The following is a 15,101-nucleotide window of genomic DNA, read 5'->3' on the forward strand; positions in this document are numbered from 1 at the left end:
CGGCTGACCCTGTGGCCCGCACAGCGGAAATACAAAATGAGCCCAGACACCGTGTGGTCTGGGAAGGTAAGGATGTGTTCAAACAGCCCCCAAGGATGGGGGTGTGTCCAAGGGACACAGGAGCCACCGCAGGAAAAGAGCTCCCGGTGGCCAGAGCTGGAGCGATCACTCTGGAAGATACAGGACGCCCAGTTAACCTGAATCATTTCATTTTAATATTTCAGATTTTGCGCTGGTTGCTGACCTGGAATTCAGATTGAACGGGATGTCGCGTGTTTGTATTTGCTGTAATTGGCAAGGGGCGGGGGGCGGCGGGGAGAGACAGAAAGGCATCGATTTACAAAGGCGTGTGCCCGGGAGCTCCGTCTTGGGGCTCCTAAATTCTGCCTGGCAGGTAAAGGTGGGGCCAAGCCAGCAGGACACGGGTGGGGGTGGTTAATATGGACCAGAACTAAGCGCACAGGTCATTGATATACCTTGAGGCCTGTTTCTTGCCATAGCCCGGAGCGGGTGTGCTCTGGGGCAGAACCGGGGTGAAGCGGAAAGCCCCCAAGCACCTGTGCCCCCACGGGCCCCCTGCGCTATCCTCAGGACGGACCCCACCCACGACCGGACTGGGCCAGAGCAGCCCGTGCTCTGTCGCCACCGTGCGGCCCGAACGGCACATGACGCCTCAACGGCCGCGGGGACCGGCGTTGGGCTTGAATTGGTAAAGTGGAGACTAGGGTCTCTTCGCCCCCGGGGTTGTGGGCTCCCTCAGGCCACAAACGGACCCACCTTTTCCACCTTTCACCACTGACCCGTCCCTGGGCCAGCAGCTCAGCCCTGGCACACAGGGGGCACTCCCTAAATGTTTGTTGATTGGGTAAATGACAGGACCCCAAAGAACTGAGTTTTTCCTTTACTCACACCAGATCTGGCCTTGGCCAAGGGTGACACAGGACAACTTGAACACCCCTCTCCATGAGACTTTTGCCACTGTCCCCAGTAGCAGAAAGGACTCCAGCTCATTGGCTTCTTCTTAAATGTTTATTTTTGAGAGAGAGCGAGCACGCGGGGAAGGGCAGACAGAGGGAGACCCAGAATCCCAAGCAGGCTCCAGGCTCAGAGCTCCAAGCTGTCAGCACAGAGCCCGATGCGGGGCTCGAACCCACAAACTGTGAGATCATGACCTGGGCCGAAGCCAGATGTTTAAACGACTGAGCCGCACAGGCGCCCCACGAGACGAGGAGGCAGGACGAGGTCCCATGGTGAAGGACACAGGGGCCGGGTCCCAGGACAAGTTCTGAAAGCCAAGCAATAAATGTCGTCTGACTGTAAAAATACATCTGATTACTCTCCCATCCGCAGAGAGAGGTTGAGATTTGCCGGTGGAGAAAATCTGACCTATTTACATGTATCAATTGGGAGCTGAAAACCATTTTCAACCACTTCAGGCAGGAGATGACGGCCGACGTCAATCCTAATCAATCCTACGGACAGCATGGAACCTCGAACACAGTTTTGGTTCCGAACGCGTGTTGGAAATCGTCTTGGGGATACACCCAGGGGTGGGCTTCCTGGGCCATACGGGTAATCCTGTGTTTAACTTACGGAGGAACCAGCAGCGGGGTTTTTGTGATTGAAGCCTTTACTGAGGCCACTGCAGAGTCACCTGCGGTTGTGACAAATGCCGCTGAGAAACTCCCTGGTGCACTTGGCCCGGTTCTCCCTGATGGTCACATTTTACAAATCGATAGTATCTCCACCCGGGTATTGTCGCTGATACAATCACCTCCCTTATTTCAATTCACTTGTTTTCAACGTTTATTTATTTTTGGGACAGAGAGAGACAGAGCATGAACGGGGGAGGGGCAGAGAGAGAGAGGGAGGCACAGAATCGGAAACAGGCTCCAGGCTCCGAGCCGTCAGCCCAGAGCCCGACGCGGGGCTCGAACTCCCGGACCGCGAGATCGTGACCCGGCTGAAGTCGGACGCTTAACCGACTGCGCCACCCAGGCGCCCCTTCAATTCACTTGTTTTCATTGTTTTCACTCGCACTCACCTGTGTGGCATGGCATCGCCCACAAGTTCACCAGCTGGGGAAATCCGTGCGTCCACCCAGCAAGTGTCCCCGCCCCCCACCCGTAACCCTGGCAACCACTCATCTGTCCCCCATTCCTAAGATGTTGTCACTTCATAAACGTTGTACCAGGAGGCTCTTGTTCTCCGTGACCTGTCTGCGATGGTATGTTCTCACTCGCAGGCTCTCGGGAGTCACCAGGATTTTAAAACTCCCCCTTTTGGCAGGGGGGCAGGTGGACATGCCTCCAGCCACACTTTTCTCCCAGCAGTTACATAGCGAGGTCACCCGCGTGCCTCAGTTTCCTCGTCTGGTAAGTGGGGGAGAGAACCCCCGACCCCAAGCCGAGTTCCGTGGATTAGAGCAGGCGGGGCACGCGAGGCCGGCGTCCGGGACCTGGCCCCTGCGAAGCTTTATGACGTCACACGCGGTTGCCACAGCAGCAGCCAATCACATCTGCCCGGCTGCGCGGGGCCCGGCCCCGCCCCGCCTGCTGCTGATTGGAGGAGGCGTCGCATCGCGCGCTCCCACAGACCAATGGGAACGTGGTCCAGAGGCAGGGCGCGGGGGAAGCCAAGTTCCCTGCATCCTTCGGAGCATCCATTCTCTCGGTAGCTTCCTCTTAACAAAATAAAAAAAGAAAGAAAGGAAGGCCCGGCCTGGCACGCATTCGCTGCCTCTTCCTGAAGCTCCGACCCTTGCAAGCGCCCACCAAAGGGAGGCTAATGATTTTATTTCTTGAGGTGCCCCGTTACCCTGTCTGAAGAAGACTCCAGAAACTCACAGCGTGGGAGCCCGGGGCGGGGGGGGGGGGGGGGCTCCCTGCCCCTCCTGCAGTTCGCACCCTCTGGCTGAGAGCTGGTCTGGGAGGTCACCCAGATACTGGGTGGTGTGGGCCGGCTACTCGCTGAGCCGGCGCCGCTGTGGGGCCGCAGACGGGCGCGGGCAGGCACTGAGGGCAGGGCACTGTGCAAGACGGGCAGCTACATGCTGAGGGTGCTGGGTCCCGGGCTGGGTCCAATGCGTGTTTCGCTACCGCCGAGGGGTAGCAAATCGGCACAAAGCCGAGTGACCTGAAGCAGCGAAATACACTTGTCTTCTTCCTTCATCATTTCTGGGGTTCGGGAAGTGGGAAGGGGTCCAGATGCGTGGTTCTGGCTCGGGGTCTCTCACGAGGTTCTGGTCACAGGCGGGCTGGGGCTGCCTGGTCCGAGGGGCTCAGCTGGGGCCCGAGGACCCGCTCCCAGGCGGCCGGCCGGGGCTGCTGGCGGGAGGCTCGGGCCTCTGCACGGCGCTGTCTGAGCACCATCAGGTCACAGGGGTGAGGGCGCGGAGCCAGCGACCCCAGAGAGCGCCAGGCAGACACCTGTATCTTTTGTGACCCAAGGGTGTGGATAGCAAGACCCTGGGGCTGCTGAGTGCTGGCGAGGAGGCCACCCCCAGAAGACCGTCTGTTGACCGGAGACACACCAGGGCGAAGCAACACGACCGGGGAAGGTCGGCATCCCCTCCCCTCCTCGCGGACCCCTCTCGCTCCTTCCAGGTGATCCGGCTGGGGGCGGGGCAGCCACGTAGCCCAGGCCTGGCCAGTAGGCTTCAAACTGGGACTTCTGCCTGCATTGATGGGAGAGTCTGGCTGACACATTTCCCCCACTTGGCCTCAGAGCCTGCTAACGAGCGAAGTCAACACAGAAGTTCGTAGAAGAGATGGAGAAAGGGAGAGAGGGGCAGAAGGGAGTCCTTGGCCTGCGTCCGACTCCCCACCATTTCGGCACTGGAAGCCGGTCCTTTGTGTGAGGAGCGGTTTCTGTCATGTGTAACACGAAGCCACCCACAGGTGAATGGCACAATCACAATGTGCCCACCACGCACGGCACGTCCCTCGGCCGCGAGCAGGAGCGAGGCGCCCACCCCCTGCCGCCCCTGACAGACCCCGAGCACACGACGCTCAGGGAGGGAACCAGACACGAGAGGCCACACGGGTGTGAGTCCACGTGTGTGAAACGTCCGGAACGGGCTCATCCAGGGACGGGAAGGGGGCTCGTGGGGGCCGGGGGCTGGGGGAGGTGGCTGCTAATGGGGGTGGAGTTTCCTCTTGTGCTCACGGAATGTTCTGGAACTAGATGGAAGTGGTGGTTGCATAACATTATGAATGCACTCAACGCCACTGAGTTGTACACTTTAAGTTTATTATTTATTTTATTTTAAGAGAGAGAAACAGAATCCCAAGCAGGCTCCCCACTGTCAGCACAAAGCCCGGCCACATGGGGCTTGATCTCAAGAACCACGAGATCACGACCTGAGCTGAAGTCTAGAGTCAGACACTTAGCCGACTGAGCCACGTGGGTGGCCCTGAGTTATGCACTTTAAAATGGTTAACGGGGTGGGGAAAAAATACAAAAAATAAAATAAAACAAAATAAAATGGCTAATGGCGCGGCGCCTGGGTGGGTCAGTCGGTTGAGCGCCCGACTTCAGCTCAGGCCATGATCTCACGGTTTGAGGGTTCGAGCCCCGCGTGGACTCTGGGCTGACGGCTCCGAGCCTGGAGCCTGCTTCCGATTCTGTGTCTCCCTCTCTCTCAGCCCCTCCCCTGCTCACACACACACTCTCTCTCAAAAATAAACATGAAAAAAATTTTTAAAAATGGTTAATTGCATGTTATGTAAATTTCACGTCCATACTACTACTAAAAGGGCAAAACCCGCAGGATGTTTCCATCCAGTGTTTTCTGTCTCCCTTCTGCCAGTTCCTCTCCCATCCACACTCCCTTCCTCCCAGGTTCTCCCAGGGCTCTTCAGCTCCCGCCCCTCTTGGACACGAGAGTTTCTCCTCCCACGTCAGGCCACACCAAGGCATGCGGCCTCCCGACCTCCCTCGGCCCGAAGAGCCAGCTTTCCCTCCTCCCTCCCTTGCACTGGCAGCGGGCGGGAGGCCGGCCTTCACACGCAGGCGCAGAAATGCATCCAGCACATGGTTGAGGAAAAAGGCAAGGGCGCGTTGATGGTTTCCTTCTTCGCTGGGGAAACCCGAGTGCCGGTGCCCCCGCGACCTCCCCAGGAAGGCGGCCGCTCTGCCAGTTTGCAACTTGTCACAAGTAGATGGCATCCACGTTACACTTTTGGAATCGACAGTAAGTGGCTCAGCAGGGACGGCTTGCAGGGTGCCCGGGGGCCGCTCTGGTCCCAGGGGCGCCCGCAGCACAGGGGTCCTGAGCGGGGCTGCGATCTGCCTGGGAGGCACCCCCCAACCCCCTGTCCTCTCTCCTGACGGACATGACACGACGTGGGCGCCAGCCGAGGGACAATGACAGCGATGGCGGTGGGCAGGGTGCTGCATGGGCACCGGAAGCCACCCCTCCCCCACAATGTTGCTTTTCATCTTCACTGTTTGCTTCCCTGATTCCAATAAAATTAAGCATCAGGCCTGTGAATACTTCAGTTTCTCTAAAGCAGGGTCTCTCCCGGGCACTGGGGACTTAGGGGCATCCGGGTACCTGGGGACGGAGCAGCACCCTGGCCCCACCCCCTTGATGTAGGACCGCCCCCACCCATCCCCCTCCCATGTGACAGCTGCCCACCCGACACCCCCTGGGGGCAGGACCGCCCCCACCAAGGACTCTCTAAAGGCTGAGGGCATTTTAAAAAATGATATGGGGCGCCTGGGTGGCTCAGTGGGTTAAGTGTCTGACTTCGGCTCAGGTCATGACCTCACGGTTTGTGGGTTCGAGCCCCACGTGGGGCTCCGTGCTGACAGCTCGGAGCCTGGAGGCTGCTTTGGATTTTGCGTCCCCCTCTCTCTCGGCCCCTGCCCTGCTCACACTCTCTCAAAAATAAATAAAAACTTAAAAAAAACAAAAAAGGTCTCCCAGCAGTCGGCGTCAGGGAGCAGCCGGCCTCCCCAAGCCTCCAGTCTCAAAATCTCAGCCGTCCCTGGGCTGTTTGCTGGCCGGCCGGTCCTTTTTGGAATTCGTGTCTCTGTGAGAATAGGCTGCATGTAGCTCTCAGTCGTCGGCCAGCCCTGGGAGCACATGTCCCCTGGCTGTCACAAGACGCCTTCCCTGCAGAGGACGGGCCACCGACTTCCCTGCCCGGCCACTGAGCAAAGGTCACACGCTTCAGCTCTCGGGTCATGGCACAGCCGCTCTGGTGTGAGTTCGTGTGTTGGCGGAGATCTGTGCCCGGAAGAGGAGTGAGCTCAGGGCAGGCTGGTCTAAATGTCCCCTCCGCTTACAGGCCACGAGGCATCTAACGCCACCAGAGAGGCGGACGGCAGGCTAGGGAGTCAACTTTTCTTTAATAAAAAAAAGGACAAAGCCGCACAACAGTCTGGGTTGAACAGTCATGACACAAAGCGAGCCCCCCGCCCCCCCCCCACCGCCATGCTGTCCCCAGGGACACCCCTCTGGGGAACCAGGGCCTGAACGGAGCCGGGGCCCCGGCATTAGACGCTCTGCAGCATGTGAAGAGCGTGGAGAAGGCGCTGCCGGGTGGCCGGGGGGCAGCTGGGGCTCCGCAGGGCGCCCAGGGCGTGCGTGGTGCTGCGCTGGCCGCGTTCCCGGACCGTGAGCCGCAGCTCCCCGCCCTGGCCGCTCAGGACCAGGTGAGCCTGGTCTCCGAGGCAGCTCACCTGCCAAGGGGAGAGGAGCGAGGTCAGGAGAGAGGGCCCCCCGGGCCTACCCCCTGCCCTGGCATGAACAGGCTGAGAGCCGCCTGCCTGGGTCTCAGCGGCCGCCCCCCACCCCCCCTCCAGGAGCTCAGGGAGCAAGCCCGGGGGCCCTACCGCACCGACGGGACAAGACTCAGACGGGGACTCCCCTTCCCACGGCCACCCAGTGAGACCCCTGCTCTTAAGCCTGTGACCCGGGTGAACTGGCCTCCCCAGCTGCGGCCCCGCCTGGGTCAGTGCGAGCGTGCTAGCCCCACTCTAGTCTGAACAGGCAGGGAGGGGTTCCTGGAAAATAAAATCATAATTTTTACAAATAACAAGGAAAGCAGGGGTGCATGGGGGGCTCAGTCGGTTGAGCGTCTGGCTTCGGCTCAGGTCACAATCCCGCAGTTTGCGGGTTCGAGCCCCGCGTCGGGCTCTGTGCAGACAGCTCGGAGCCTGGAGCTGCTTCGGATTCTGTGTCTCCCTCTCTCTCTCTGCCCTTCCCCTGCTCATGCTCTGCCCGTCAAAAATATAATAAAACCTTAAAAAATTAAAAAAAAATAACAACAACGAAAGCACTGCCCGGGCCGTCGGACTGGGGGCTGGCTAGGATGTGTCAGACTGACGTCACCATGACCGCTCGGGAAAGCCTCAATCTAGAAATGACTTTCCGGGGAGACGACGTTCTGGCAGCTGCGAACGCCACCCGTGGAGAATCACGCTGCCCGGGCACAGACACACGTTTTCGGTTTCGCGGTGTTTGTAGAGGTCAACATGCCCCGCTGCCCCCGGCCGCGCCCCCAACAGTGCCTGACGGCCCAGGGGCCCGGGGCTGCCCCGCGGAGGCCACCGAGGACGAGGGCCACCCTGTGCACTCACCTGCAGTGTCCCGTCGCTGAAAAGCAGCAGCAAAGCCCGGTCCGACACGAGGAAGCGCAGCAGGCAGTGGCCGGGGGCCGCCGGGGGGGTGGGCGCGGGCCGGCCCTCCTCCTGCGGACAGACCCGGCCTTGTGGGCCTCGGGCTGGCCGTGTCCCCAGCAGCCCGGCCCGGCCCCGCCCCGTCCGGCCCTTACCTCCCGTGGCCGCTGCTGCATGCATCGGGCCAAGAGCCGGAGGACGGCCAGCTTGGCGCCCAGCGGGCTGGGCGCGTCCCTCGGGGCGAACGTGTCCAGCTTCCCCCGCGCGGACGCGTAGCAGACCCGGCTGGAGAGGGGGCACAGGGCGGTGCTGGCTGCCACAGCCTCGATCCTGGGCACCTGACGCCCGAGGACACCTTCCCACCAGCCACACCCCCTGGGATGGGGATCTGGAGACCAGCTCCTCACGGCCCCTCTAGCCACACCTGCAGCCCTGGCCGCTCGCCGGAGCCGTGGACCCAGCACGTCCCCACTGAGATCCTGACCCGCCCCCAAACCCACCCCTCTGCCATCTTCCCATCCTGCCTCAGGGCTGCTCCCGCCTTCCTGCCCTCCCCTCCCACCCCCCACCCCGCCACGGCCTGTCCCTACCTGACCAGTCCAACTGTCTCCCTGCTGAGTCTATGTCACTCCTGCCGTGAAGGTCATGTCAAACGTGACCTGTTCCAACCACGGCTTGAAAATCACTGACTTCACAGCCTCCCTGTCCCCCCATCTCACTTTTCCTCAAATCCACTGCGCTGGGACCCATGTCAGGAGCTTTGCACATGCTGTTCCCCGTGCCTCAGATGCTGTTCCTGACAGGCTCCTTCCCATCTTTCAGGTCTCGCCTGAATGTCACTTCTTCAGAAAGCCCCTCCACAACCAGGTTGTAGAGGGTCACCTCCACCCCCACCCCCTGCAAAGTGGTCAGGCAGGAAGGGCTTACAGATGCGCAGAGCAGGCCCTATTTTAATAAATACTTGCAGAATGATTAAGGAAAGGTGGGGGGCACAGGAGCCCCAAAACTTACTCCCCCGGGGGGCGCAGGGCTATGTGCGTGCCGTCCCGAAGCAGGACACCGCTGCCCCCATCCGACAGCTGATAGCCGAAGCCGTACTTGCTGGAATAATCCACCCACGTGGGGGCCCAGAGGACCGGCTGCTGCCCTCCCGGGGGGGCCTGTGGGGCTGGGCGCAAAGAAGGGAGGTGAGCAAGGGGGTCTCAGCGGGGCCTGGTGGGAGAGCGGGGACGCGTAGAGGAAAGTGCAGGGCGGGGGAGGACGGGGCTGGGGCACACGGACACTACAGGCTTTCCTTTATTTCATTTAAAAAAAAAATTGTGTTAAACACAAACTGCTCAGTGGCTTATGGAATCCTGGATGGGATCCTGGGAGAAAAAGGGCATTAGTGAGAACACGGGAAATCCAGCGGCCCCGGGAAGCTGGCTGAGCCGCACTGGGCGCTCTCCGGGCTGCCTTCGCTGAACATCTCAAATCATCTTCCACTGTTTACTGAAGACATTTGAACGCGAGTTGGCTCCACCGATGGAAGAGCCTTAAGGTCTAGGCTGCTTCTGTGCTACGGCCGCGAGGAGGAGGGCGAGGAAAGAGGGCGTGAGACCGAAGACTAAGCAGAACCCACCGGATCCTACGGGAAAGAAAAAGCTCCAAGGACAGTGACCAAGGAGGGGCAGGACGCGGTGGGTGCTGGTGGGGGTCGGGGTGGGGAGTGCATGGGGTGGGCATCACTGTGCTCTGAAGCCTCTCTCAGCTCGGCCCCCGCAGCAGAGCCCCAGAAATACCGGCAGGACCCTGGACAGAGCAAGGCGCTTGTCTTCGGATGTGAAGAGGCAGGTGGCCCGGGTGAGTCCCCTGGGCTCCTACCTGGGAGGCTGGGATCCAGGCAGAGCTGCAAGTTCCTGATGGCCGCCTCTACCTCCTGCCTCCGGCTCCCCTTGGGCCCTGGGGAGACAGATCTATGCGGGCGGAGGTGGAGGGAGGACAGGCCTGGCCCCCCACCACGAGGGGCCCCTCCCACCGGCCCCGCCCCCAACTCTCAAATCTGGGTAAACCTTATGTTGAACCCAGAATGATTCTGAACATCGTTCCCATTTCACAGGTGGGAGAGGTGAGGCCAAGAGAGGGGCCGTGACCCTGGCCAGGCCCAGTCACCGCCCCCCACCTCTCTACCCTCACTCCCCACCAGCAGGCCCGCCTAGGATGGAGCGTCTGCTCACCGGCTGGGTCACTCCGGAGGGTCCCGTGGGTGAGCAGGTAGACGGGGACTGCGGAGCGGGGAGCCTCTCTGCCCAACAGGGAGGCCTGGGGAGGAAGCAGCAGGGGTGAGGGGAGGCCCTGGGCCCCCGGGAGGCCCCTGAGGTGGGGGAGGGGCTCCAGCCTCGTGGCTCTGAAGCCCCTCCCCCCGTAAGAATGCGTCCCACGCGCCTCCATGTGCGTGCGCGCTGCTGCCCCGAGCCCTCACCTCACCGCCCCACTCCGTGGAGTCAGGATCTGAACCACCTCCTCCTGAATCCGAGGCCTCGTTAGGGGTGCAGGGGCCTGGGGGAGCGCAAGGAGTTTGGGGGGGCACAGCCCGGCCCCCGTGCAGCAGGGGGCTATCCGCCACCCACATCCGCCTCTGCCACGGATGGGAAGGTGCGGAGGAGTGGAAAGGACCCACGGCCAGGCGGGGGCGGGTGCAGGCGGCCGGGAGCAGGGGAGGCGGGGGCGGGGGGGGGGGGTGCAGTACTCACAGGGGGGCCGGCACTGGGCCAGCAGCAGCTGGCCCACCTTCCGGACGAGCCTGCGCAGAGGCTGGGGCATGGTAAAGATGGGGGGGCTGTGGCAGGAGCGGGCCGGCAGCCGGTCCGGGGTGAAGCCCTTTGGAGGCGGGCACCGGGGGTCAGCACCGGGCGCGGGCTGCCCGGCCCCCGGGGCCCCGGCACCCCCGCTGGACCCCACGCACCTGTGTGAAGAAGTCATCCCGCAACAGGCGGTCCAGGCTGGGCCGCTCCGCGGGGTCGGGCGCCAGCAGGCGGGCGATGAGGCGGCGCGCGTTGGGGGACAGGTGGGCAGGCTCCGGGTAGCGGCCGGCTCTGATGTTCTGATACATCTCCGACAGGGGAGCCGCCGTGAAGGGAGGGGCCCCGGTCAGCGCTGTGTACCTGCCCCGGGGGCGGGGGAGGGGGGGTAGGGGTGCAGGGTGGGGCAGGGGCCTGGGTGCCCAGGCTTGGCGTGCCCCTACCCACACCCCCCTGCTCCGGACAGGCTTCGCGTCCGCTTTCCCGCACCTGCCCCACACCCGCTCCCACCGGGCCGGTCCCGTCCACTCGGCTGACGCCAACGTCTGTCTGCACGCCCGCCTGCGCGGGTTCCGCTCCCGGTACCTCACGACGGCGGACCTACCCGCATCTGCCCGCGTGCACCGGCACACGCCCGTCCACACCTCCGTGCCGGCTCGAACCCGTGTTCCCTCCCACGTGCCCCATGCACACCCGCACACTCGCACGGCTCCCACCGGCCCCGCGCCCGCCCACGCCTGTCCACACGTGTCCTAGGCTCGCTCACGCCTGCCTGTCCCCATCCGCCCTCCCCCCTACACACGCACACCTGTCCTCGCCTGCCCCTGCCCTCTTCCCCAGGCCCGGGGCTCCCCGGGACCCACTCACATGATGCAGCCGAGAGCCCAGATGTCTGACTGGCAGGAGTGTCCACTCCTGGAGATGACCTCCGGGGCCAGGAAGTTTGGGGTCCCGCAGAGCACTCTGGGAGGGGATGACGGCGGGCTCGGGAACGCTGGGGCCCGCGTGCCAGACCGGCCCCGCCCGCGCCCTCGCGCCCTCCGTGTACCTGTGGCAGCGGCCCCCCGGCCCCACCCTGGCAGCCAGCCCCAGGTCTCCAATCTTTAGCACCATGTTCTTGTTCAGGAAGAAGTTACCTGCCGGGGGGGGGGGGGGGGGGGGGGGGCAACCGGGTATGAGGGCGGAAGCCACGCCCCCCCGCGCCCCTCCCCCCCGCGCCCCTCCCCCCACTCACTGGGCTTCAGGTCGCGGTGCACAATGCGCCGCTGGTGCAGGTAGCACAGGCCGCTGACCAGGCCCCGCAGGTAGTAGCGCACCTCGGGCTCCGTCAGGGTCTGCCGCGCCTCCAGAACGTGGGCCAGTGACTGCAGGTGACCGCGGGCAGCAGTGGCATGGAGGATGCACAGGTGGCACAGGAGGGCACAGGTGAGCAAAGGTGGGCACAGGAGGGCACAGGTGAGCACAGGAGGACACAGGTGGGCACAGGTAGGCACGGGTGAGCACAGGTGGGCACAAGTGAGCACAGGAGGGCACAGGCGAGCACAGGTGGGCACAGGTGAGCACAGGAGGGCACAGGTGGGCACAGGAGGACACAGGTACTCACAGATGAGCACAGGAGGGCACAGGTGGGCACAGGTAGGCCCAGGTGAGCACAGGAGGGCACAGGTGAGCAAAGGTGTGCACAGGTAGGCACAGGTGAGCACAGGAGGACACAGGTGGGCACAGGTGAGCACAGGAGGGCACAGGTGAGCAAAAGTGTGCACAGGTAGGCACAGGTGGGCACAGGTGAGCACAGGAGGACACAGGTGGGCACAGGTGGGCACAGGTGAGCACAGGAGGACGCAGGTGAGCAAAGGTGTGCATAGGAGGGCACAGGTGAGCACAGGAGGGCACAGGAGGGCAAAGGATAGACACAGGTGGGCACAGGTGGGCACGGGTGAGCACAGGAGGGCACGGGTGAGCAAAGGTGTGCACAGGTAGGCACAGGTGAGCACAGGAGGGCACAGGTGAGCAAAGGTGTGCACAGGTAGGCACAGGTGAGCACAGGTGAGCACAGGAGGACACAGGTGAGCAAAGGTGTGCACAGGTAGGCACAGGTGAGCACAGGGGGGCACAGGAGGGCAAAGGATAGACAGGTGGGCACAGGTGGGCACAGGTGGGCACGGGTGAGCACAGGAGGGCACAGGTGAGCACAGGAGGGCACAGGAGGGCAAAGGATAGACACAGGTGGGCACGGGTGAGCACAGGAGGGCACAGGTGAGCACAGGTGGGCACAGGTGAGCACAGGAGGGCACAGGAGGGCAAAGGATAGACACAGGTGGGCACAGGTGGGCACGGGTGAGCACAGGAGGGCACAGGTGAGCACAGGAGGGCACAGGAGGGCAAAGGATAGACACAGGTGGGCACAGGTGGGCACAGGTGAGCACAGGAGGGCACAGGTGAGCAAAGGTGTGCACAGGTAGGCACAGGTGGGCACAGGTGAGCACAGGAGGGCACAGGTGGGCACAGGAGGGCACAGGTGAGCACAGGAGGGCAAAGGATAGACACAGGTGGGCACAGGTGGGCACGGGTGAGCACAGGAGGGCACAGGTGAGCAAAGGTGTGCACAGGTAGGCACAGGTGAGCACAGGGGGACACAGGATAGACACAGGCGGGCACAGCTGTTCTCAGGGGGGCTGGATCGAGTTAAGGTGGTCCTACATGGCCACAGATGAAGAGATGGGCCAGATGAATAAACGGGCACAAGTGGACCCGAGTGAGTCCTGGTGTGCAGAAGCGAGTCACCCGAGCCTAGGTGGGCACCGGTGCATAATGGACGAGCACAGACACGTCTGGTGCAGACGCAGCAGAGACAGGTAAGTACAGAGACACACAGGTGGGCGAGGGGAGCGCCACGAACATGGGGTGGGGGCGGGTGCGGTGCAGGGTCCCTCTCCACGCGCCCCGCGGCACCTGGCGGCTGCAGTACTCCAGCACCATGTACACGTGGTCGCGGTCAGCAAAGTGTCCGTGGAAGGCTACAATGTTTCGGTGTCGCAGGCGGCTGTGCAGGGCGATCTCACGTTCCACCTGCAGGCGTGGCCCCACCTGACCCCTAGTACTCGGCCCCCGGGGCGTACACCCTCACCCCCAAGGGCAGGTACCTGTCTGGCGCCCCCCTGCGAGCCAAGGTCTGGGCCTACCTTCCCCCGGGTGCGGAGCCGCCCGGCCCCGCCCCCACCACGAGGCACGACCTTGAGGGCAAACACCGCACTGGTGGACATGTCCATCAGCTTGTAGCAGCGGCTGAAGGCACCCTGCAGCGGAGAGGTGCCCGGCTCAGCGGCCAAGTGTGCGCGGGTGTGCGGACAGGTGACCAGGCCTCTTCACGTGCACAGACACACAGACAACAGGAGACGCGCGGACACACAGCTCACACCCTCAGACCCGCACAGGCAACCCCCGGAGCATGCAGGAAAACGCAGGGACGCGTCCCCAGACGTATCCAGATCTGGAAACACTCAGCCAGCGGACCACAATATAGCATATGGACACACGCAGACGCGGAAGCACATTCAGACACGCGCCTGGAGACAACACGACAGAGTTCTTGCAGAGGCACGGAGCCTTGGAACACTCGAGGGCTCACCCACAGCCCCGGACAGACGGCCGACCTACGGGCACCGCACAGGACGCCAAAGAGCGGTTCCCGCCACAGCGCACGCGGTGCAGGGGCTACGCCACAGACGCGGCCGCGCAACCCGCGCAAGCCCAGAGCCAGACCCCAAACTCGCGCGGACACACGACACACGCAGAAGGAAAACCCGGGGGCTCGCCGGGGCTCGCGATCGCGCGCGCACACCCCTCCCCGCCCCGCCGGGACCCCCGCGCGGCCCCGGACCCTCGCCGCGCACTCGTGGTGCCGGGGGTGCCGCACCTTGCCGATCAGCTTTCCGCGCCTATAGACGCGCCCGGAGTTCGGGTCGCGCAGGAAGACGGAGACCGGCGGGCGGCAACTGTGCCGCCGCCGCCGCCGCGGCCCGGGTTCCATCCCGCCGGGAGCCTGGCGGGCGCTCGGCGCGGGCACTGGCGCAGCCTCAGCGGGACCACCGCGCGGCTGCTCCCGGGGCTGCGCGCCGCTGGGGCGCGTCTTATTGGCTGAGGGGGCGGGGAGGGGGCGTGGCCCGACGCTCGGGGCGTGGCCAGGCGCCGGCGGGGGCAGGTGTGCGCGGTGAGCGGGGGGGGGGGGGGGGGGGGGGGGGGACGGGGGCGCACGGGGACACCGGGCTGGAGGGAGTTTCAGTGATGAGACAGGAGCTCGCGCCCGGCGCGACAGCCCTGCGCCAATCCGGTGCGATCAGCCGGCTCGCTGCTGTTCCAAGCCTGCGCCTCCCGCCAGGCTGGGAAGTGTTAACGTGCCCATTGCCCTGAGCAGGAAACTGAGGTCAGAGAGATCGTCTCCTCTCGGAGGCCTTTCCAGGGAGAGGCGACTGGAAGCGAGGGCTTGACGGGGCTCTCGTGGCACTGGGAGCCGTGGCAGGATTCAGAGGAGGAGAAAGAAAACCAGTGTCTCTGGGGCTGGAGCTGGTTGGAAAGGGAGTGAGGCCTAGGGCAGGGACCCAGGAGGGGCCCCGCTGGGGGTTAGGGGTACCATATATTCAGGGCGCTAGGCAGCGAGGAGGAACAGAATCTGGGGACCCAAGAGCAGACCAG

The 15,101-nt window shown here is 63.5% G+C and overlaps 1 protein-coding gene and 1 long non-coding RNA gene across 2 annotated transcripts; one reads left to right on the forward strand and one right to left on the reverse strand.

Moving 5' to 3' along the window:
* Window positions 1-326: 326 nt before the first annotated feature.
* LOC125159746 (uncharacterized) lies at window positions 327-1,796 on the forward strand. The gene is made up of 3 exons (XR_007149893.1): window positions 327-394; window positions 501-709; window positions 1,351-1,796. It is a non-coding gene; the product is annotated as an uncharacterized LOC125159746 (long non-coding RNA).
* Window positions 1,797-6,485: 4,689 nt separating this feature from the next.
* Window positions 6,486-14,439, reverse strand: PLK5 (polo like kinase 5 (inactive)). Its single transcript, XM_047848360.1, has 15 exons — window positions 14,326-14,439; window positions 13,592-13,705; window positions 13,362-13,478; window positions 11,644-11,773; window positions 11,458-11,545; window positions 11,277-11,372; window positions 10,574-10,772; window positions 10,362-10,488; window positions 10,091-10,167; window positions 9,846-9,930; window positions 9,493-9,570; window positions 8,641-8,797; window positions 7,785-7,914; window positions 7,591-7,701; window positions 6,486-6,690 (listed from the first exon to the last, which is right to left on the reverse strand). The coding sequence occupies exons 1-15, from the start codon at window positions 14,437-14,439 to the stop codon at window positions 6,505-6,507; spliced, it is 1,809 nt and encodes a 602-aa protein (XP_047704316.1). The 3' UTR covers window positions 6,486-6,504.
* Window positions 14,440-15,101: the final 662 nt, after the last annotated feature.

This window comes from Prionailurus viverrinus, unplaced genomic scaffold (genome assembly GCF_022837055.1).
Source record: "Prionailurus viverrinus isolate Anna unplaced genomic scaffold, UM_Priviv_1.0 scaffold_60, whole genome shotgun sequence".
NCBI lineage: Eukaryota > Metazoa > Chordata > Mammalia > Carnivora > Felidae > Prionailurus > Prionailurus viverrinus.